The 18549-nt window shown below is 36.8% G+C and overlaps 1 protein-coding gene across 1 annotated transcript in view; it reads right to left on the reverse strand.

Annotated features, from left to right (window-relative positions):
- Positions 1 to 372: 372 nt before the first annotated feature.
- LOC124795602 (AP-1 complex subunit sigma-2) overlaps positions 373 to 18549 on the reverse strand; it is a 66573-nt gene continuing 48396 nt past the window's right edge. The window contains exon 5 of the mRNA XM_047259676.1: positions 373 to 3363. Coding sequence (XP_047115632.1) covers positions 3319 to 3363 — 45 coding nt within the window. The 3' untranslated portion in view covers positions 373 to 3318. The remainder of the gene's footprint in view (positions 3364 to 18549) is intronic.

The raw sequence follows: 18549 nt of genomic DNA on the forward strand, positions 1-18549 counted from the left end.
GAAGATGAAGGTTTAATGTCCCACTGACAATGATGTAGCTGGAAACAGAGCACAGGTTCAAATTTGACAAGAAGGTGAAGGTGCAGGATGCGTCCTCTTCAAAGTGACTACACCATCTTTCACCATATGTGATGCAGGAAAACTCACAGAAAACCTAAATATGGAAGGCTGGGTGGTTGAATTTAAACCCACCAATCCTAAATGCAATTCCAGCGACTTTACCACGGCATAATCTTCCCTGGTGCCTCAAAGAGAATGTTAAGTCTGCAGACTGCATTTTAAATGTATTGTATAAAAGTCATGCTTAAAAAAAGATCGTTTAATGTGTGATTAATAAACCACAATCTAATGGTACCAATGACTTAGGTAAGATGAGTTTCCAATCTTTAATCACTCTCTCACATTTCATACAGTAACATATTTAAACACTACATATACACAGCCAATACTGTAATCAAATTGGCTAACAAACATATCCAAAGCTATCTGTTTCATAAAATGTACATTTCTGAACAGTAATCAACATGCTCCACTAACAGAACACCTCTGCTTTAATTCTACATAACAGGAATAAAATAATGATCTCACTTCACATCAATGCCTCTTTTAGTAAAAGTATCTGCAAAAACATATAAAAACAACCACATCTCCATCTAATACACTTACAAAAAACACTCACTCTACACAGTCATGGGACTGAAAAACTAGACCTCCCAGCAAGAAACTATTATAAAAAAATACACAAAATTCATAATCGTAACTAAATTTAGAAACAGTCAGAGATTCTAGGCTCTGTGCTATCACAAAGAAAAACAAAACTAAAAAAATCCATTTACATGATAGCCACACAATAACAACTTCCAAAATTTAACATACATAAATGATGAATTGGGTTAAGTTTCTGGTTATACATCATTTGATTTGTGCTAGATAAATTAACAAATTACAATTAGAAGTTGTGTGAAAACTGTTTCAACCCGACATGGTCAGCACAAGATTAGAACAACAACATTTAAAGGGTCAATAATTATTACTGCAGTTTATCGAGCAAGGATTAAAACTGGTATCCGGTAGTAAACATTTTTAACAAGAGCAGCATTCTGTGCAAGTATAAAATATGTAGCAATTATACCTGAGCAAAAGCCCTCTACCATATATAATCGTCATGTGTGTAACATTACAGATATAATACCTAACATTGTACAAACAACAGTACACTGGTCAAAACAATCTTCACTGAAGAGTGTAACAAGACCACTGTTCATTGAAAAGATATGAGTGCAACACATGATTTATGAGAAATAAATGAAACTGATATCTATGTTTGAATGGCATGTGCAAATTCAGCAGGGAACAACATGAAAAAATTTTATGAGTCTCTAGCTTCTAAGGTCATAGTCACTCAAAGCCTTTAGCAAAGAGCAGACAAACTTAACACCAGGCTTAAGTTATTTAGCCTCAAGTCAAACATTTGTATATTTATGATAAATATATTTTCCTTTTTTTACCTATCCTTCTTTTGTTCCAGGAATTAATTCGGGTTCCAAAACTCAAGATGTATAAACTTTTTCATGCTGCTCTTATCTGCACCACTGTTTTTAACACTTTGTGATACTGAAATGCACATTCAGACACTAACAATTCCTGTAAACACTTGCAAGACAATACAATTTGTTTTATCGACATTATAACAAAAACCAACAACACTCTTCTTTTTAGAATTTAGCTGAAATTGTTGCATAAAAAGTTACAATGAAAGCATCCAACTGTAAAAAGCTTTTTGGTAAATGTAGCTGTGTTACCTGTTTTGTAAACCAATGTAATGTAATAAACATTATGTAAAATCACTAAATGCATATTTCTTTTATAACAAAACTGGTATGTCAAAATATGGGCAGTCCCATTATTGTCTTTCAGAACAACAAAAGTGTATAAGTTTTTAGCAAGCTACATTCTACAATTTAATATAAGGTAAATAAGTACTCTATCTGCTATGGAATGTTTTTATTGCACCAATTGCTCTCTGTTCAACAAACATTTGCACAGAGAGAAACACAAAAAATGAAGTTCAGCATGAGCTGCTTGTCAAATAACATCATACATACAGCTGGATTCAGCCTGCTCAACCCATCCCTGAAGGCTAGCCTCTACGGCTGATTACTGAGCCACCACTTCGCCACTACCACGTGGTGCTGTGTTCCATATTGAGTTTACTTGTACCTTCAGTCTACTATTTGTACTGAGGTATGACTCATACTTAGTATGTGCACCAGTCACCTTTCTCTAAAGCAGTACATACTGTATACCCATAAAAAACTGTTCATATTTTACAACAGTACTAAGAGGAAGGATAAGTGTTGGGCATTTTGTGTTAGAGATTCACAGGGTTGTAGCAAATGGATGCAAGGCACTGTATGGCACACACAATTGATGAGTAAATCCTACAGTTTGTGTACTAGCATGTAGATGTGATTGGATAGTAGGCCTGACCAAGAATCTGTACAGATATGGTCAGTGTATTGAGCCATGCTGCTCTGGTGCCAGCAAGTTGATCTCAACTCAATAGCAAGTTTACTCAGCCAAGCAGCTACTTTCCCAAATCAGTAAAGATTCTGGGATGGCACAACAAGCTGAATCTAGTGAAATGCACAGCTCTAATCTTCAGGAAGAGAAAAAAATTATTGTATGCAGTTCCCACACCAATTAAGTCAGTAACATTTTATACCCATTAAACACTACTAGTTTGCACAGAACCTCATCCATACAACAAGAAAGTCAAAGCACATTTATAGGGAGACATGGTGAGGAGAGATGGAAGGGGTGGGAGGGGGGGAGGTTGAGGGAGGGGGAGGAGGAGGAGGAGGGGGAAACTGGAGGACTCCCAATCACCTCTTCCAAAATTGAGAAATACTAGCACAAGAGTATTCACACAATCATCAAACATTCCATACCCACCATAATACATTTCTGAGTACTTGCAATTTATTACTTATACAGTATTAATACTTCCATATATAAGCGTGACAAACTTTGATTATTAATGACAAGTACATCAAATATAATAATGAAACAGTGACACAACAGAAAAAAATGTGGCAAATTCTGCTTTTTGATTAAATATCTTACTAAAATTAAGTACATAAAATACTGAAAGTGTTTTCTTTCTATGTTACAAAACTTTCTTTATGAAGTTCTGTTTTACAAAACATCTAATAATACTTTGCTGCATCATTTAGAAAAGGGAAAAGATGTCTTTCTTGGAACATGGATTCAAAAAGCTCATTCCGCAAAGCAGATGGAGATGCAGGTGTTCTTGTTTTAACCAAGTCCATGATCTTCAAAAAAGCCTTGTGGTGTTTCTTCCTACAATGAAGAGAATTTAACAAATAGTGTGATTTCATTAATTCTGTAATTATAGTCAAAATCTGTTATAAAACAACTACATCATGAAACCTAAAAAATTTCAAATATAGACAGGCCATGATTTTGGCTGACATTTACAAGATGAAAATAAATGTCTGAAGTTCCTCAGTCAGAAATCACAGAAAATATGGCAACAGTCGGCTACAGGAAGTCAGCAATATTGTTAATGAATAGGCCTATTCAAAATAGGTTATATTTTAAAGGATGCCAAACAAGCTGCCTACAAGAAACTTGTCATTAAGAGAATCAATTTTGCTGCTACAAGGACAGGATAAGTCTCTAATAACATGTAGGTTCTACAGTTATTTAATAGCAGAATACTGCTTGTTAAATCAAATGTTCTAATCTTGTGAGCACAGAATCCCTGAATCTCACATCTATTGGCACACTAGAAGAGCATCACTTTTCATGAATAATCTTTTCTTTTTCATAACTGAGAACCTTCATGTGGCAAACACGGTGATATGCTTCAAGAAATGCTCTAAGTGCAAAAGCAGACATCATACTTTTACTTTAATAAAAAGCATTCAACAAGATCCCTCACAGTCAGCTGATACTACAAAATTGCCATACGAGATAGCAACTTAACACTTATGACACTGACTCAAGTTTTAGCAGCAGGGAAAACATAGTATGCCTCATCTGGACTCATGATAATGAATACGCAAAAATAGGTATCATTTTGCAAGGAAGTTAAACACAGTCATTTATGTTAAAAACGTGTGGATAAAATTGACAAAGCTTGTCTTTTGGAAAGGTATTGCACCAAGAAAATTAAAGAAATCCAGTATGATATTCCCATACAAGTGAATATCTCCACATTTGAACATAGGTAAATAAAAGTGATAAAAAGGAGTCCTCACTAATGTACTATTTCAATAACTTTGTGTACTGGAGAATGTTTACCCTCTATCTCAATGTCAGCACTTTCACAATTTCATTGCAGAATCTACATCACATGGAAAAACTTACAAAATACGTGAAGTGCCTCACACAATACCACTAAATGATATCTGGGAAACATGGAGATCATTTTATACCAAGTCTAACATAATGTTAGATATTCTTATGGGTCGTTAAAGAACAATATGAGTAGCTTGGTATTTTCATCTCCCATTCTTCAATAGTGTAGTAATATAGTAATAAATGGAGCTATAAATGTAAGCATGGAAAGAGCCATCAGAAGTAGTACAGAAAACTGTACAATACTGTAAAACTTTTACCAGGAGATCAGTACCCACTTCAAGAATTTACATGCTTGTTTCATGAAATAAATACACACACACACACACACACACACACACACACACACACACACACACACACACACACAATAATTAGTATGTTGTTGCCTTGAAAGTACAGACTTTTTTTCCCTTCCATTTTTAATAAGATCAATAAAGAACTTAGTCTGACAAAGAAATGGGCTGATTTCTAAATTCCAGTCTAACATCATAACGTTGTGCCAACTGAAATAGTACAGTAATATATAAAACAACAAAAAAACATTTATTTAGGAAACTATGGTGGTGTCACCTCAACCAGAATAACAGCAGCATTCAGATCTTATATTCCTCACATCACCTTAAGGAAGCAAAAGCTCCTTAAGTAATCTGTCATCAACCTCCAGTGAGAGACTGGACACTTGAAATGTTGTGCAATTCAGTTCTGCTTCAGCACAAAGCACCATACTTACGGAACCATAACGATGCTTAAAGAGAACTTGAGAACCATGACACAAAAGCAACCTTCCAACTTACAGGGAATCAAAAAACTTAAAGAAAAACACATAGTTACCAGAATCAAAATGGGCTTTATGGACTTTATCAGATGTCAGGTGAATGGTATCAACAGCCCAGTTATGTATCTCCAAAACCACAGGCTGCATGAAATGCTTGGATTTGTCAAAACTAAAGCTTATTGTACCTTTTCTCAGAACACACTTTGAACGCAAGGTTGACATTATGAAGCGGACTATGCCACTACCAACAGACATACAACAAATAAAACCATAAACCAAATGACACGTGAAACACACGAAGACCCAAGCAACACTGAGAAACAGCTGTGCAGGTGTCCATGATGCTGCGGTGGTGCAGAAACAAGCAACCTTTCCACTTGACACGTGAGGCAGAACTATTGGGCTAAGGAGACAAACCATTCATTGAAAATATACAAAAGCTGTTTTACAACCATCAGTGTGTGACAACCAGCATGCAGGGGATCTTGAAAATGAGAGATCATCTGTTGTAGTACAACACGTGCTTGGATTCAGAAAATTTTTCAACATTTCCTGATATAACTGGAGTGTGCACTTCAATATTTACCTTTGATTTTGAAAATCAGTCTAAAATATTGACACATGAAAACTGATATTTCACAAATGGACATTATATATGGTACAGCAATGATGCAAATGATGGCTTCGATGTGATACATTGAAATGGTAATGACTCAGAAATGAGTTATCTCAATCCCAGTGTCCACAAGGGTTGCCTGTGTTTCCAGGCTTCATTTTTTTCAGACATCGCTAGTTTCTGGATGTGCAGCGTTTGAGACATATGACAGGTAAGATAAACATTGGTTGCCAACATCTTGTATCACCAGAGGACAGGTGGGATGCCCACTAAGGTCTGTAACATTCATAACAAGGCTGTGTCCTGCAGCCTCTGTATCTTGTCTGAACCAGTGAAGGCCCACTCATGACTCCTGCACTCCAAAATGTGGCAATACCATTTGAAAGAATTATTCGCAGTTACTACACAACACCACTTTAGAACACTGCTGTTAGGTGTGTTCAGGTTAGATTTGATGTACTTTTTGTTCCAATTCATCCATAGTTTGGAAAGCCTCCAATATGTACATGCCAGAAAAACAGGAATAAACAGAGTCAAATTTAAAAGGCAGAAATTAATACCTTATCACTGAGACTCCAAACTATATAATCCAACACCTAATTATTTTTCATCTATTTCTTTAAGTTTAAGGCCATAATGCATGATGAAACTGACCCCCCCCCCCCCCCCACCGCCCTGCCCTGCCCTGCCACCTAATCACAGTAACACCAGCACCAGTATCACCACTACCTACCCTACTTACCCTACAACACCCAACCCATTATCTCCAAGCCCACAAACATATGGCCACCCCAAAATCATTATTCTGTTTTAGCCACTATCAAGAGTACACTAGTATGTTCTCAATCTGACTTCTGTTTCAAATGTTTCACATTTCCTGTCTAAGTTTAAGGACACTACTGACACGAGGCCCAAATAATAATCGATGGTAAGGTAATGTAGTCCATAACATCAAGCCATTAATGATACATGTGATGTTTTAAGCACCAAAATAAAACTTGTAATATGTAATAAAATATTAATATTTTAACAGTTTCAATACAATATGGTGTCATTAATGGAATATATTCAGAATTTCACTCAGTTGTGATTTTTAAGGCTTCTTCCCTTAATGGCACGATGACAAATTCTATATATGTTGTGAGACAGCTATTTTAATGAACTGAATTTTTATTCCTTACAGTCAGTTTTCCCTGTTCACAGAAGATGAGAAAGGAAATCAGTTAACCAGCGGCATAAATAATGGCCTTGCTGTGCAGGAGGGGTGGGGGAAAGGGGGAGGTGGTGACCACACGAAGGGGATGCAGAAGTATGATTTATTTAAAAATGTATTCTTACATATAATTTAGCCATGTAAACTCATTTATGAAATGCAAACAGAAGTGTGCTAGCAATTATTTTGTACCTTTCCAGGTTTAATGTTAACAAGAATGTTACAGTGTATGGCGGCCAGCACTACATGCAGCGTACAGATTTCACCAGTGCTATTTTTTTTTACACAAGCAGTGGCCATTACATCAGCTAGCGCTCAGCAATGTACTACCTTCGTCACTGCGTATTTCCTTCAGTTGGTATTGAAAATGACAGGCCCTCTTGGTAACAATTCCATAACGACAAAAATAATCAATTTTTGACAATGTGATGTAATTGGACACACAATAAATCTGCTCACCAAGCAGCGGCAGGAAAACACACATATAAAAAGGGTTTTATATATGCAAGCTTTCGGAGCCAGTGGCTCCTTCTTCTGGTCACCTCTCTTCCTTTCCCTTCAACCCTTCTGCCAGATGAAGGAGCCTCTGGCTCTGAAAGCTTGCATATGTTAAATCATTTTTTTTATATTTGTATTCTCCTGCCGTCACTTGGTGAGTAGTTTTTTTATCCATCCAATAATAAATCAATAAGTTCATTTTTTTTTTAATTTTTGTGATGGATGTAGTGTTACAAAGCAAGTGAACTGCCAACAGAAAATGATCCTGATATTACAACTGCTTACAACAGGCATCTTCATAATTCAGTTTAATTACTCTTCTTCTATAGTGTACTCGCATTAATCTAAAACTTATTGCTGTTTTTTCTTACATGGGCTGCTCTTAAATGTTTGCATTAAGTTAAAACTACAATATGTAGTAATAGGCAATATTTAAGTAGAGCTCAAATACAGAAAATTGAAAGTCTGCCAAGGTGAAGAAATTAAAAAGACAATGAACATAAATACAAGCATCCAGTGTTCAGCTACATGCCCAGAACAAATATCTACTAAAATTAGTGACAAAAGTGAAATCAGAGAAACGTCTGAGGATTTAAAAGTTGAAAGTAAAAGTCAGTACTGTCATAAAAACTCAATGAGGGAAGATTCTAACACTTTGCAAGTTCATAGAGGATGTAATACCAGCTTTGAAAACGGACCACCAGTAATAAACACTGATTCACCAGCAAGACATTGTACTACTCAAATTCAAAATTATCAGCAAACTGCACATTTTAGCATCAATAAAGGATTATTCCAAGGCAAACTGAATGAAGAGACTAAGCTAAAATTTATAAACAGCATGCCAGGCAAGCCTCAATGCCCTTTCCTTAGAGACAATGAGACCAAAAGATCATTCAACTGTGATTACTATTACAATTATACTAAAACAGGCCATAAAACTGAACAATTTTATGTATGCTCTCCCCTACTTTAAACACAGTATACTGTGTAGCAAGACGGTTGTTTGGAGGTGGAGAAAATGCAAGGCACAATAGACAAATTAATGACGCAAGGTCTAAGCAAGAAAATAAAAGTACACAAAACTTGCGCTACACATTTAAATCCATCTACTACTTACAGCATGAGGAAACAAGACAAAACCATTAATATGCATTTTGATGAAGGACACAACCAAATGAAGGCTATAATTTCTAGAATAATTTTTTCTACACATATCTCTTTTGCAGGCAAATCTTTCACGTGAAAGCCCATAAATTCAAATCGATGTGTTACAACTGTTAAATGATTGTGTTTCAGAACGGGTCATCCATGAAATCAAACAACAGCCATTTTTTCACTGACTGTAGACACAACTCCAGTTGTATCAAGAAAGGATCAACTTAGTGTCATTGTAAGCAGTTTGAAATAAAAGGAATGCCATGAGGTAAGGGGCTTTGATGCTGAGAGTTTTGGAAAAGAAATAATAACTAATTTAGAGAAGAATGGCAACATACAAGTGGACAGCTGCAGAGGTCAAAGATACGCCAATGCTGCATCTATGAATGGCGCGCACACACACAGGTTCACAGTCAAGAATTGAAGCATTTGTCCCAAATGCTGAGTTTATACATTATTCAACACACGACTTAAATTCAGTAATACATCATTCAGTCACAAATAAAGTGGATCTGCAACAGTTTAGTCATGAATGAAATGGAACTGCAACATTTATAACAGAAAATACAATGCATTTATGTCTTCTTTGGTGCTCCTGCAGTTCGATACTAACAATTGAGTGAAACTATTGCAACTGACAGAAATGTTACAGTGATTCTGAAGAAATAGTGCTCAATTAGGTGTTCTTTCCAACTTCTTCAAGCTGCAAGAAATAATCAAGTCACCTTAAGAAACTATTTTGAAATTGTAGTAGAAAAATCAATAGTACTAGCAAAGTTTGGAGCATTGTCCAGAGTTGATCTCAAAATATATCCACAAAGTGAAGAAATTTTTTGGTGAACTTACTGCAAATCATAGAACTGTGGATACACTCTTTTCAAGACACAGTTTTCAATGCTTGTGTTGATATTTCAATTCAACAACGAAACCACTGTGGCTACTCAAACTTGGGGGAAAAAAAAAAAAAACAACCTGAGAATTCCAGGTGTGAGGAGGAAGATGGAGTCAAGAAGCTCCTGATAAATTAATGGAAATTAATTAATGGCGAGCACGGGGAGGGAGGGCAGCATAACATAATAATGACTTTTCTTTCATCTCAGCTGAACTATATAGTAGCCACAAGCAGCAGTTTAACTGCAGTTTTTAAATATCGATAATTTATACGGAATGAATACACTTTGAAATAATAAGTATTTTAAAATTTGTCATTCATAAAACAATAAATTCTGTTTTAATCAAAGGTTGAAACACAGAATTTTCTGAGATTTTATGAAATTTCCCTGAATTATCCAGATAAAATGTAATTCCCGAGAATTCCAGCTTTTCCAGAAGAATCATCATCCTGCGAAACAAACATTTTATCAGCCATCAGAATGTCAATTACTATTTTTCTTTCTTACATCCTATTTGTGTTTTTAAGTTAGAAAATGAAGATATTCAGAGCAGAAAATCATTAGGAAGCATGAATCAGATTCTACCATAAATTGTTCATTTGAACTTATTAGCCTAGAAAGACTTATGTCAAAAGAATTTGGAAAGAAAGGAAACACGGTGTCGATTAAAGACCTCACAATGTGTTTGTTTGTCGAAAATATTTTTCTTGTAACTAATCTCCATAACAGCACAGCTCTCCAGCTGTACTGGACTCCACAAGTTACTTCTACTACATCAAGATGATGATTTCCTAAATTGAAATTAATAAAAAATTTCTTAGAAACTCAATATCTCAGCATCCAAGAAGTTCTAAGCACTGAACATAAGACGTGTGTTCTCTAAACTTGGTAGACATCGTACAAAATTTTTTTGAGTGCTAAGCTTACGGGAACTGGAAAGATGTGTGTGCTTTAGCATATAGTTTCACTTCAAAAAACTGAGATGATGTTTATTCTACAAGAAGTGTCTGCATCCACAGTTGAAAGGTCAGCATGGCAGATTGCTATGCAAGGGGCCAGGTTCGATTCCTGGCCACACTGGACATTTTCTCTGCTCCGAGACTGGGTGTTGTATTATCTTCTTCATTTTATCCTCAATGACAACTCGCTGAGGTGGCATCAATTAGAATGACTTGCACTACGTGATCAGTCTACCCAATGAGAGACACAGGCACTATATTTTATTTTATATTCCTACCCCCTACATGGTGTGCATCAACAAGTGAGTTTATTTCACTTTTAATCTAGATTACGATGTGAGAATGTCTGTTTTCTTATTTGTTCTTTCAAGGTTTACTATTACCACAAGGCCCCCAAAAATTATTTGCCAGAAGGGGTGGGGGTGGGGAGGAGGGTGCAAATCCTTTGTGACGTCACTGTGTGTAATATCTCACTGTGACAGGGTAAAGATACATTACAGAATCAATTGTGGAATACTTTAGGAACCATATAAGCATAAGATGGACCCCTGGTCCAGGAGTAGCATCTTAGACTAGTAATCAAAATGTCACTGGTCCTGGGTCTGAATGCTGACACTGCTTAAATTCTGAATAAAAATCATCAGTGATGACGATGCGGACTTCCAACATAGAAAGTCACCCCCATACTGCCAACAGGCTTGTCAAAGACGGCAGATTAACCGACTGAGGTTTAGCGCACTCCTTTGCCACTGGGGCGGGAAATTTCTCCTAAAAGGCAGAAAAATCAGCAATGATCAATGGCATGGGATTGCAGAAAACAATGGAGACCACTACATTAAAGACACATAATGTGTATCCACAGTAGAAGTGACCCGTAATTGAAAAAAAGTGTCATGATGATCTCTCCACTGCCAAAAGATACCAGACTAGTCCCACATTCAGATCTCTAGGAGGGGACTGCCAATGGGGAGGTGACCATGAGAACGAGATTGAATAGCTCTACGAGTTGGGGCCTGGAATGTCAGGAGTTTGAATTGGTAGGGCAGCTATAAAATCGCAAAAGGGAAATGTTAAGGCTTAATCTAGATATGTGAAGTGAAATGGAAAGACGACGAGGATTTCTGGTCAGGTGAATATAGGGTTCTATTACTAGCAGCAGAAAATGATATAACAGGAGTATGATTTGTTATGAATAGGGAAGGAGGACAAGAACAAGTTATTGCGAACAGTTCAGTGATAGTGTTGTTCTCATCAGAGCTGATAGCAAACCAACTCTGACAAAGACAATTCAGGTATACATGTCGACATCGTGGGCAGCAGAAGATATAGAGAAAGTAAACGAGGATACTGAATGGGTAGTTCAGTACATAAAGGGAGATGAAAATGTAACAGTTATGGAGGATTGGAATGCAGTTTTCGGGGAGGAAGCAGAAGGAGGGGTTATGGGAGAGTATGGGCTTGGTAGTAGGTATGAGAGAGATGAAAGACTAATTGAGTTCTGCAATAATTTTCAACAAGTATTAGCAAATATTCTGTTCAAGAAACTCAAGCGGAAGAGCTATACTTGCAAACGGCCAGGAGAACCGAAGGACTTCAGTTAGATAACAAAATGGCCATGCAGAGATTCCAAATTCATATATTAAGACTGTAGGACATACTCAGGAGCAGATATAGACTCAGATTACAATTTAGTAATGATGAAGAGCAGGCTGAATTTTAAGAGATTAGTCAGGAAGAACCAGGATGCAAAGAAGTGGGATACAGAAATGTTAAGGAATGAAGAAATATGGTTGAAGTTACCTGAGGCTATACATGCTGCAATAATGAGTAGTTCAGTAGGCAGTTCAGTTGAAGAGGAATGGAGGTCTCTAAAAAATGGTATTCATGGAAGTTGGAGAGAAAAACATAGGTACAAGGAAGTTAATTGCAAGGAAACCATGGGTAACAGAAGAAAAACTCCCATTGATCGCCAAATGAAGGAAGTACAAAAGTGTTAAGGGAAATTCGAGAAAATAGAAATAAAAGTCAATCAGGAATTATATAAATAAGAAGTGCAGGGAAACTAAGGTGCGATGGGTGCATTAAAAATGTAAAAAAGGAATAAGAGGCACACAGCAATCAGTCACAATCCCATTAGTTTTTATTACTCTTGCATACCTAATAGCCGAAATTTAGATATGCAAGAATAATAAAAACTAATGGGACTGTGGCTGATTGCTGTGTGCTTCTCCTTCCATATAGTCTATGGTTGCTGTGCACAACAGTTCCTCATGAAATCAAAGTTGGTTAAATGTGAAGAAACTAACAAAGAAATGACTGTCAGAAGGACTGACTCAGTATACAGAAAAGTCAAACTATCTTCAGTGAAATTAAAAGCAAGAGTGTTAGCACTAAGAGTGCAATGAGAATTCCACTGTTAAATGCAAAGGAGAGAGTGGAAAACTGGAAAGAATACACTGAAGGCCTCCCAGAGGGAGAGCACTTGTCTGATGACAAGATAGAAGAAGGAACAGGACAGAAACCACCAGGGAAGATATAGGGGATCCCGCATCAGAATCAGAATTTAAAACGGCTTTGGAGGACGTAAGATCATACAAGGCAAAAGGGCTAGATCAGAATTTTTACAATCATTGGGGTAAGTGGCAACAGAATGATTATTCAAGTTGGTGTGTAGAACGTATGAGACTAATGATATATGAGCAGACTTTTGGGAAAACATTATCCACACAATTCTGAAGATTGTGTAAGCCAACAAGTCCGAGAATTACTGCACAATCAGCTTAACAGTTCATGCATCCAAGTTGCTGATAAGAACAATATACAGAAGAATGGAAAAGGAAATTGAGGATCTGTCAGATGACAATTAGTTTGGCTTTAGGAAAGGTAAAGGCACAGAGGCATTTCTGATGTCGGAGTTGATAATGGAAGCAAGACTGAAGAAAAATAAAGACACTTTCATATGATTTGTCAACCTGGAAGAAGTGTATGACAATTAGGGGTAATCCATAGGGAAAGGTGAGTGACGTACAATATGTACAGGAACCAAGAGGGAAAATATGAGTGGAAGACCATGAACACAGTGCTCCGATTGAGAAGTATGTAATAGACAGGGATGTAGTCCTTCACTCCTGCTGTTCAATCTGTATATTGAGGAAGCAATGACAGAAATAACAGAAAGGTTCAAGAGTGGACTTTAAATTCAGGGTGAAAGGTTATCAAGATTCACTGACACTGCTATCCTCAGTGAAAGTGAAGAAGAATTACAGGATCTGTTGAATTGAATGAACAATGAGTTCACAATATGGACTGAAAGTAAATCGAAGAAAGACCAAAGGTTAGGTTAGGTTAGTGTTGTTTAACGTCCCGTCGACAACGAGGTCATTAGAGACGGAGCGTGAGCTCGGGGTAGGGAAGGATGGGAAAGGAAATCGGCCGTGCCCTTTGAAAGGAACCATCCCGGCATTTGCCTGAAACGATTTAGGGAAATCACGGAAAACCTAAATCAGGATGGCTGGAGACGGGATTGAACCGTCGTCCTCCCGAATGCGAGTCCAGTGTGCTATCCACTGCGCCACCTTGCTCGGTAAAGACCAAAGTAATGGAAAGTAGCAGAAATGAGAACAACAAGAAACTTCAATCAGTATTGGTGATCATGAGGTACACAAAATTAAGGAATTATGCTGTCTAGGCAGCAAAGTAATCCATGACGGACAGAGTAATGAGGACATAAAAAGCAGACTAGTGCCAGTAAAAAGGGGATTCCTGGTCAAGATAAGTTTACTGGCATGAAACATAAGCCATAATTTGAGGAAGAAATGTCTGAGAATGTCGATTTGGAGGATAGCATTGTATGGTAAGGAAACATGGACCAAGGGAAAACCAGGACAGAAGAGAATCGACACATTTGCGATATGATGCTACAGAAGAATGTTCAAAATTTGATGGACTGATAAGGTAAGGAATGAGGAGGATCTCCGCAGAATTGCCATGTAAAGGAATACATGGGGAACACTGACAGGAAGAAGAGACAGGATGATAATCCATCTGTTGAAACACTAAGGAATAAATTCCATGGTATTAGGGGGTAAAAACTGTCGAGGAAGACATCAAACAAATAACTGAGGGCTGAGGTTGCATGGGCTACCCTGAGATGAAAAGATTGGCACAGGAGAGGTATTCGTGGTGTGGCGCATCAACCCAGTCAGAAGATTGGTGATTCAAAAACAATAAATAAATAAATAATATGCATTCAACTGAAATGATTTGAAGAAATTGTAAAAATCCTAAGCCAGAATACAGTGGCACAGATATGAATCCTGCTCCTTGAATAGAAGTGCAGTATCTCGACTAATGTGATGCTTAACTCTATTCCTAGCAAGACACATCATGTTTTTATACAATGAAGATTACATTCTGGCTCAACATTCTGGCTTTTGCTGCTTCCCACTTTCCAACAAATACTGGAGATCTCTTTCTAAAATGAGGTGATAAACATGTATATATGCCAAAATACAAAATAAGGACATCCCAAGGCAATCTCAGGGCAATTTAAGCAATGTAACTGCTAGGTTGGAAAAAGAATACTCATGTTGCAAGTATGAACAAAGTAGTTTGGTGTGTCACCTTCAGACCTTGTAGCGACAGTCAGTCTTACAATCAAGTACAGGATAGGCAACACATCTTATATCAGCGTATTTGATCCTGGTTAGATTATATGTGCCTGAAGGGACATTCCATTTCCGAGTTCTTGCAACCACTGAAATTTTCATATGCTACTGTGTCACTGGTGTACCGCAAATAAATCAATTTCACAAAAAAAATGCAGTTTGCTGATTCAGCTGCCATTGGAAATACATTGATGGGTCACCAATGATTACTGTGGATTAAAATACCAGACCGACTGACCACATTGCAGCAAATTACTTGTCCATTTAATGCCAGAGTACGGCACCAGCACTACCACCACCAGCACCACCACTACCACCACCAACTCCAACAACAAATGAACAACCAAACCATCCAGATGCTATGAGGTACAAGAGCCACCACCCATAAGTGAATTTCTGTTCATAACACACCATAGGTTAGAGGAGAGGTGAGAATACTTCACAAGGTGTTCAACAATGAAATTCACCGAACAGCTGTGCAATTGAGATTTTATTTTATTTTATTTTCCCTACCAGTTTCAGCAATTCATTATGCCATCTTCATCTTCAGGCACCTCTTAAAAATAATCAATATTGGCATACTAGGACCATGTGTTCCGGGATGTCATGACTTCTCAATCTCTGGTAACCCCTAATGGATCAACAGAGACTTCACAAGGTGATCAAAGCATGAAGGAAGAAAGATGATTAAGATTTAATATCTTGTCAATGACGGTGTGATCACAGACAATCAAAGCATGTAAAAATGTGCCTTGGACTAAGCAGCAGCACTACACATTGGTACACACCAATGGTCCTGTCAGTCTGCCACTGTCATTCACTCACTGATGAATAATACACAAGTAACCACTTTTTCACCCACAAATGACTTGTACTTTCATCACAACAGTGTCCCACCTTGTTGTTTTGGAATTGGGTCAGAATGGTTTGAGAAATGGTCCTTGTACATCAGAGTACTTGTGTGGTCTCCGGATCACCTGATATCATTTATGTTGAACATATTCGGGACAAAACCTAACAAGTATGTACATCTGGGACTCATACCAATCCTCTGAGGCATGGGTGGCCAGGATGGCTTCAAATGCTTTTGGTGTCTCACGCAATATGTAAATTTATAATTTTATACGTGTGGAGATCTCAAATGTACAGCTCCAAACATTTTTCTTCCCCAAGCAATTTGCTTCAGAAAGCTGCTGCCAAGAACGCCAGAATATCAAAATTTCACCCATCATAACAGCAAATGAAACAGACGAGTAATTGATTGTTGCTTCAGATTAACACTTTGAGGGAAGTCATTTTCCAGGACAAGATTGTTTTTTAATCAAAAGAAATACTTTATTTAATTTAATTAATTATCAGTTAATTTAATCCACTTGACGATTATAAGCAGTAGTTATGCAGAGATTAAGAGGACTGCATAAGATATGCAAGCAGGAAAGCTGTATGAAACCATTCAAACTAACGACACCATCAACAACAACAATGGGCTTTCTCAACAAATGCTAAAAGACATTTATAAAATGCTTACAGTATTTGATGATCCACACAACACTGTGGACAGAACACCGATGGCACCCATAATAAGATTGTTCACAACCTTAGTATGTAAGAACACAACTACCACAAATGTGAAGGAAAAAATGCAAGCCCTATGCCAGTTGCATGGACCAATAGCATAGATAATTCTTTAAAACAGGTCAGCATAACACATGAACTACAACACCACTTGGAGTTGTCAGCCTAATAACCTAACTGGTTTACACTTGAGCAGCTACTCCACCTTCCTCTCCTCCTCTTTGTTTTGTGAATTTAATGTCCCACATGCAATGGAGTCATTAAAAAAGAGACGCATTCATTTTAAAGAAATGTTTTAATTTCTTCCTATCTTTTTCTTCAAATTAGTATAGATCACAGAGCTGCTTCCACTGCATCTACGTTACACTAACGGACAATGACAGCTACATACTGCACTAACCTTTTTCAAATTACAGAGGTAACCTTCATATTTATAACAACATTTGGGCCCTGTCATCCTTATGAACACATTTCTCATTGAAACATCTCCATGAAATATGTTTGTCTATCTAATTTTACATCATGCCATGCACTTAAATTCACTACCAGCAATTTATTACACCTGCTTGCAATTTCAAATTTTTAGTAGAAACTGGTGCAACAGTCAAACTAACAATTTCACAAGTGTAATACCACTTAATTGAGATAATGAGTATTAAGACAGCATTAATAATTTGTCATATCTACACTCCTAAAGTAGCTTGTTACAGCTTTCACATATACAGTGACTGTTTTCTTTCACTCAAGTTCTTGGGATCACGATCTGTGATGCTGCTTACTGACACAGAAATCCTGTTTTCACTTTCTACTGAACACTTCAGATATTTTTTGTAGTAGGAAAGTCTTAAATAGTTTAGTCTCCATCTTGTGAGCCCAAGGGAGAAGCTGCTTCAAGTAAATAAGCAGCTATATTTACATGCAAAACACTGTATCAGTGCCTTTTTATAATAGGCTTACACAATGTTGCAAATGATGATAATCATTATTATTATTGTTTTTCTTAATGCAAATCTTTGTACCTCCCACAAATTCTGTAATAGTTCTTAAATGTTACCTATTTATATTTCGATGGTTACTACAGTTTCAAGACGGAATTCAGATACAGCACACAATAGTAAAAAAATATCATCGTGCAGCATCAAGTTGCTTAGATTTAAAGATAGAGTGCAAGAGAAAGATGTCCCTGAAGATCAATATGAAACTAGTATCAATAATCATGACAGTGCCATTTTCACCAATATCAAAATATATGTTCAAATCACACAGTAAACTTTTGAAAATCCTTTGTGTTAATTATTATTTTTTTTTTGGGAAGAAACATTCTAAAAAATGTTCTTTTCATAAAAACATCACGGCCACATTAATTAATTGTATTCTAACTGAATCTTTAACAATGCAATCCTTTACTATGAACTCAACAAAATTGATCGACAGATGAAGGTATGCCTGTAAGTTAGCTTTCAGAAAATGATAAAGCATTACAAAATCAGTTTAATTTAAATTATACTCCAACTCTGTATCATAAATTGGTGGCTGAATAATGGTGAGTTCCAATAAGTTAATACCAACAGCAATGTACGAAGGTTTCCTCCTTGACCTCTTAATTGTTTTACCAAGTAATTTAAAAAAGGAAAAGAGAACATTATGGTACGAAGTAAAAGTCATCCACAATAAGTACAAGTCTGCTCAGAAATTCCTTAATTTTAGAACTCTTATGTAACCAAAATACATCATATTGTGTAGGTCACTGTGTGAATTCAGAAAAATACTTACCACCCTAATAAAAATTTGGACATGCAGTGGTGG

The sequence above is a fragment of the Schistocerca piceifrons genome, chromosome 1 (assembly GCF_021461385.2).
Source record: "Schistocerca piceifrons isolate TAMUIC-IGC-003096 chromosome 1, iqSchPice1.1, whole genome shotgun sequence".
Lineage (NCBI taxonomy): Eukaryota > Metazoa > Arthropoda > Insecta > Orthoptera > Acrididae > Schistocerca > Schistocerca piceifrons.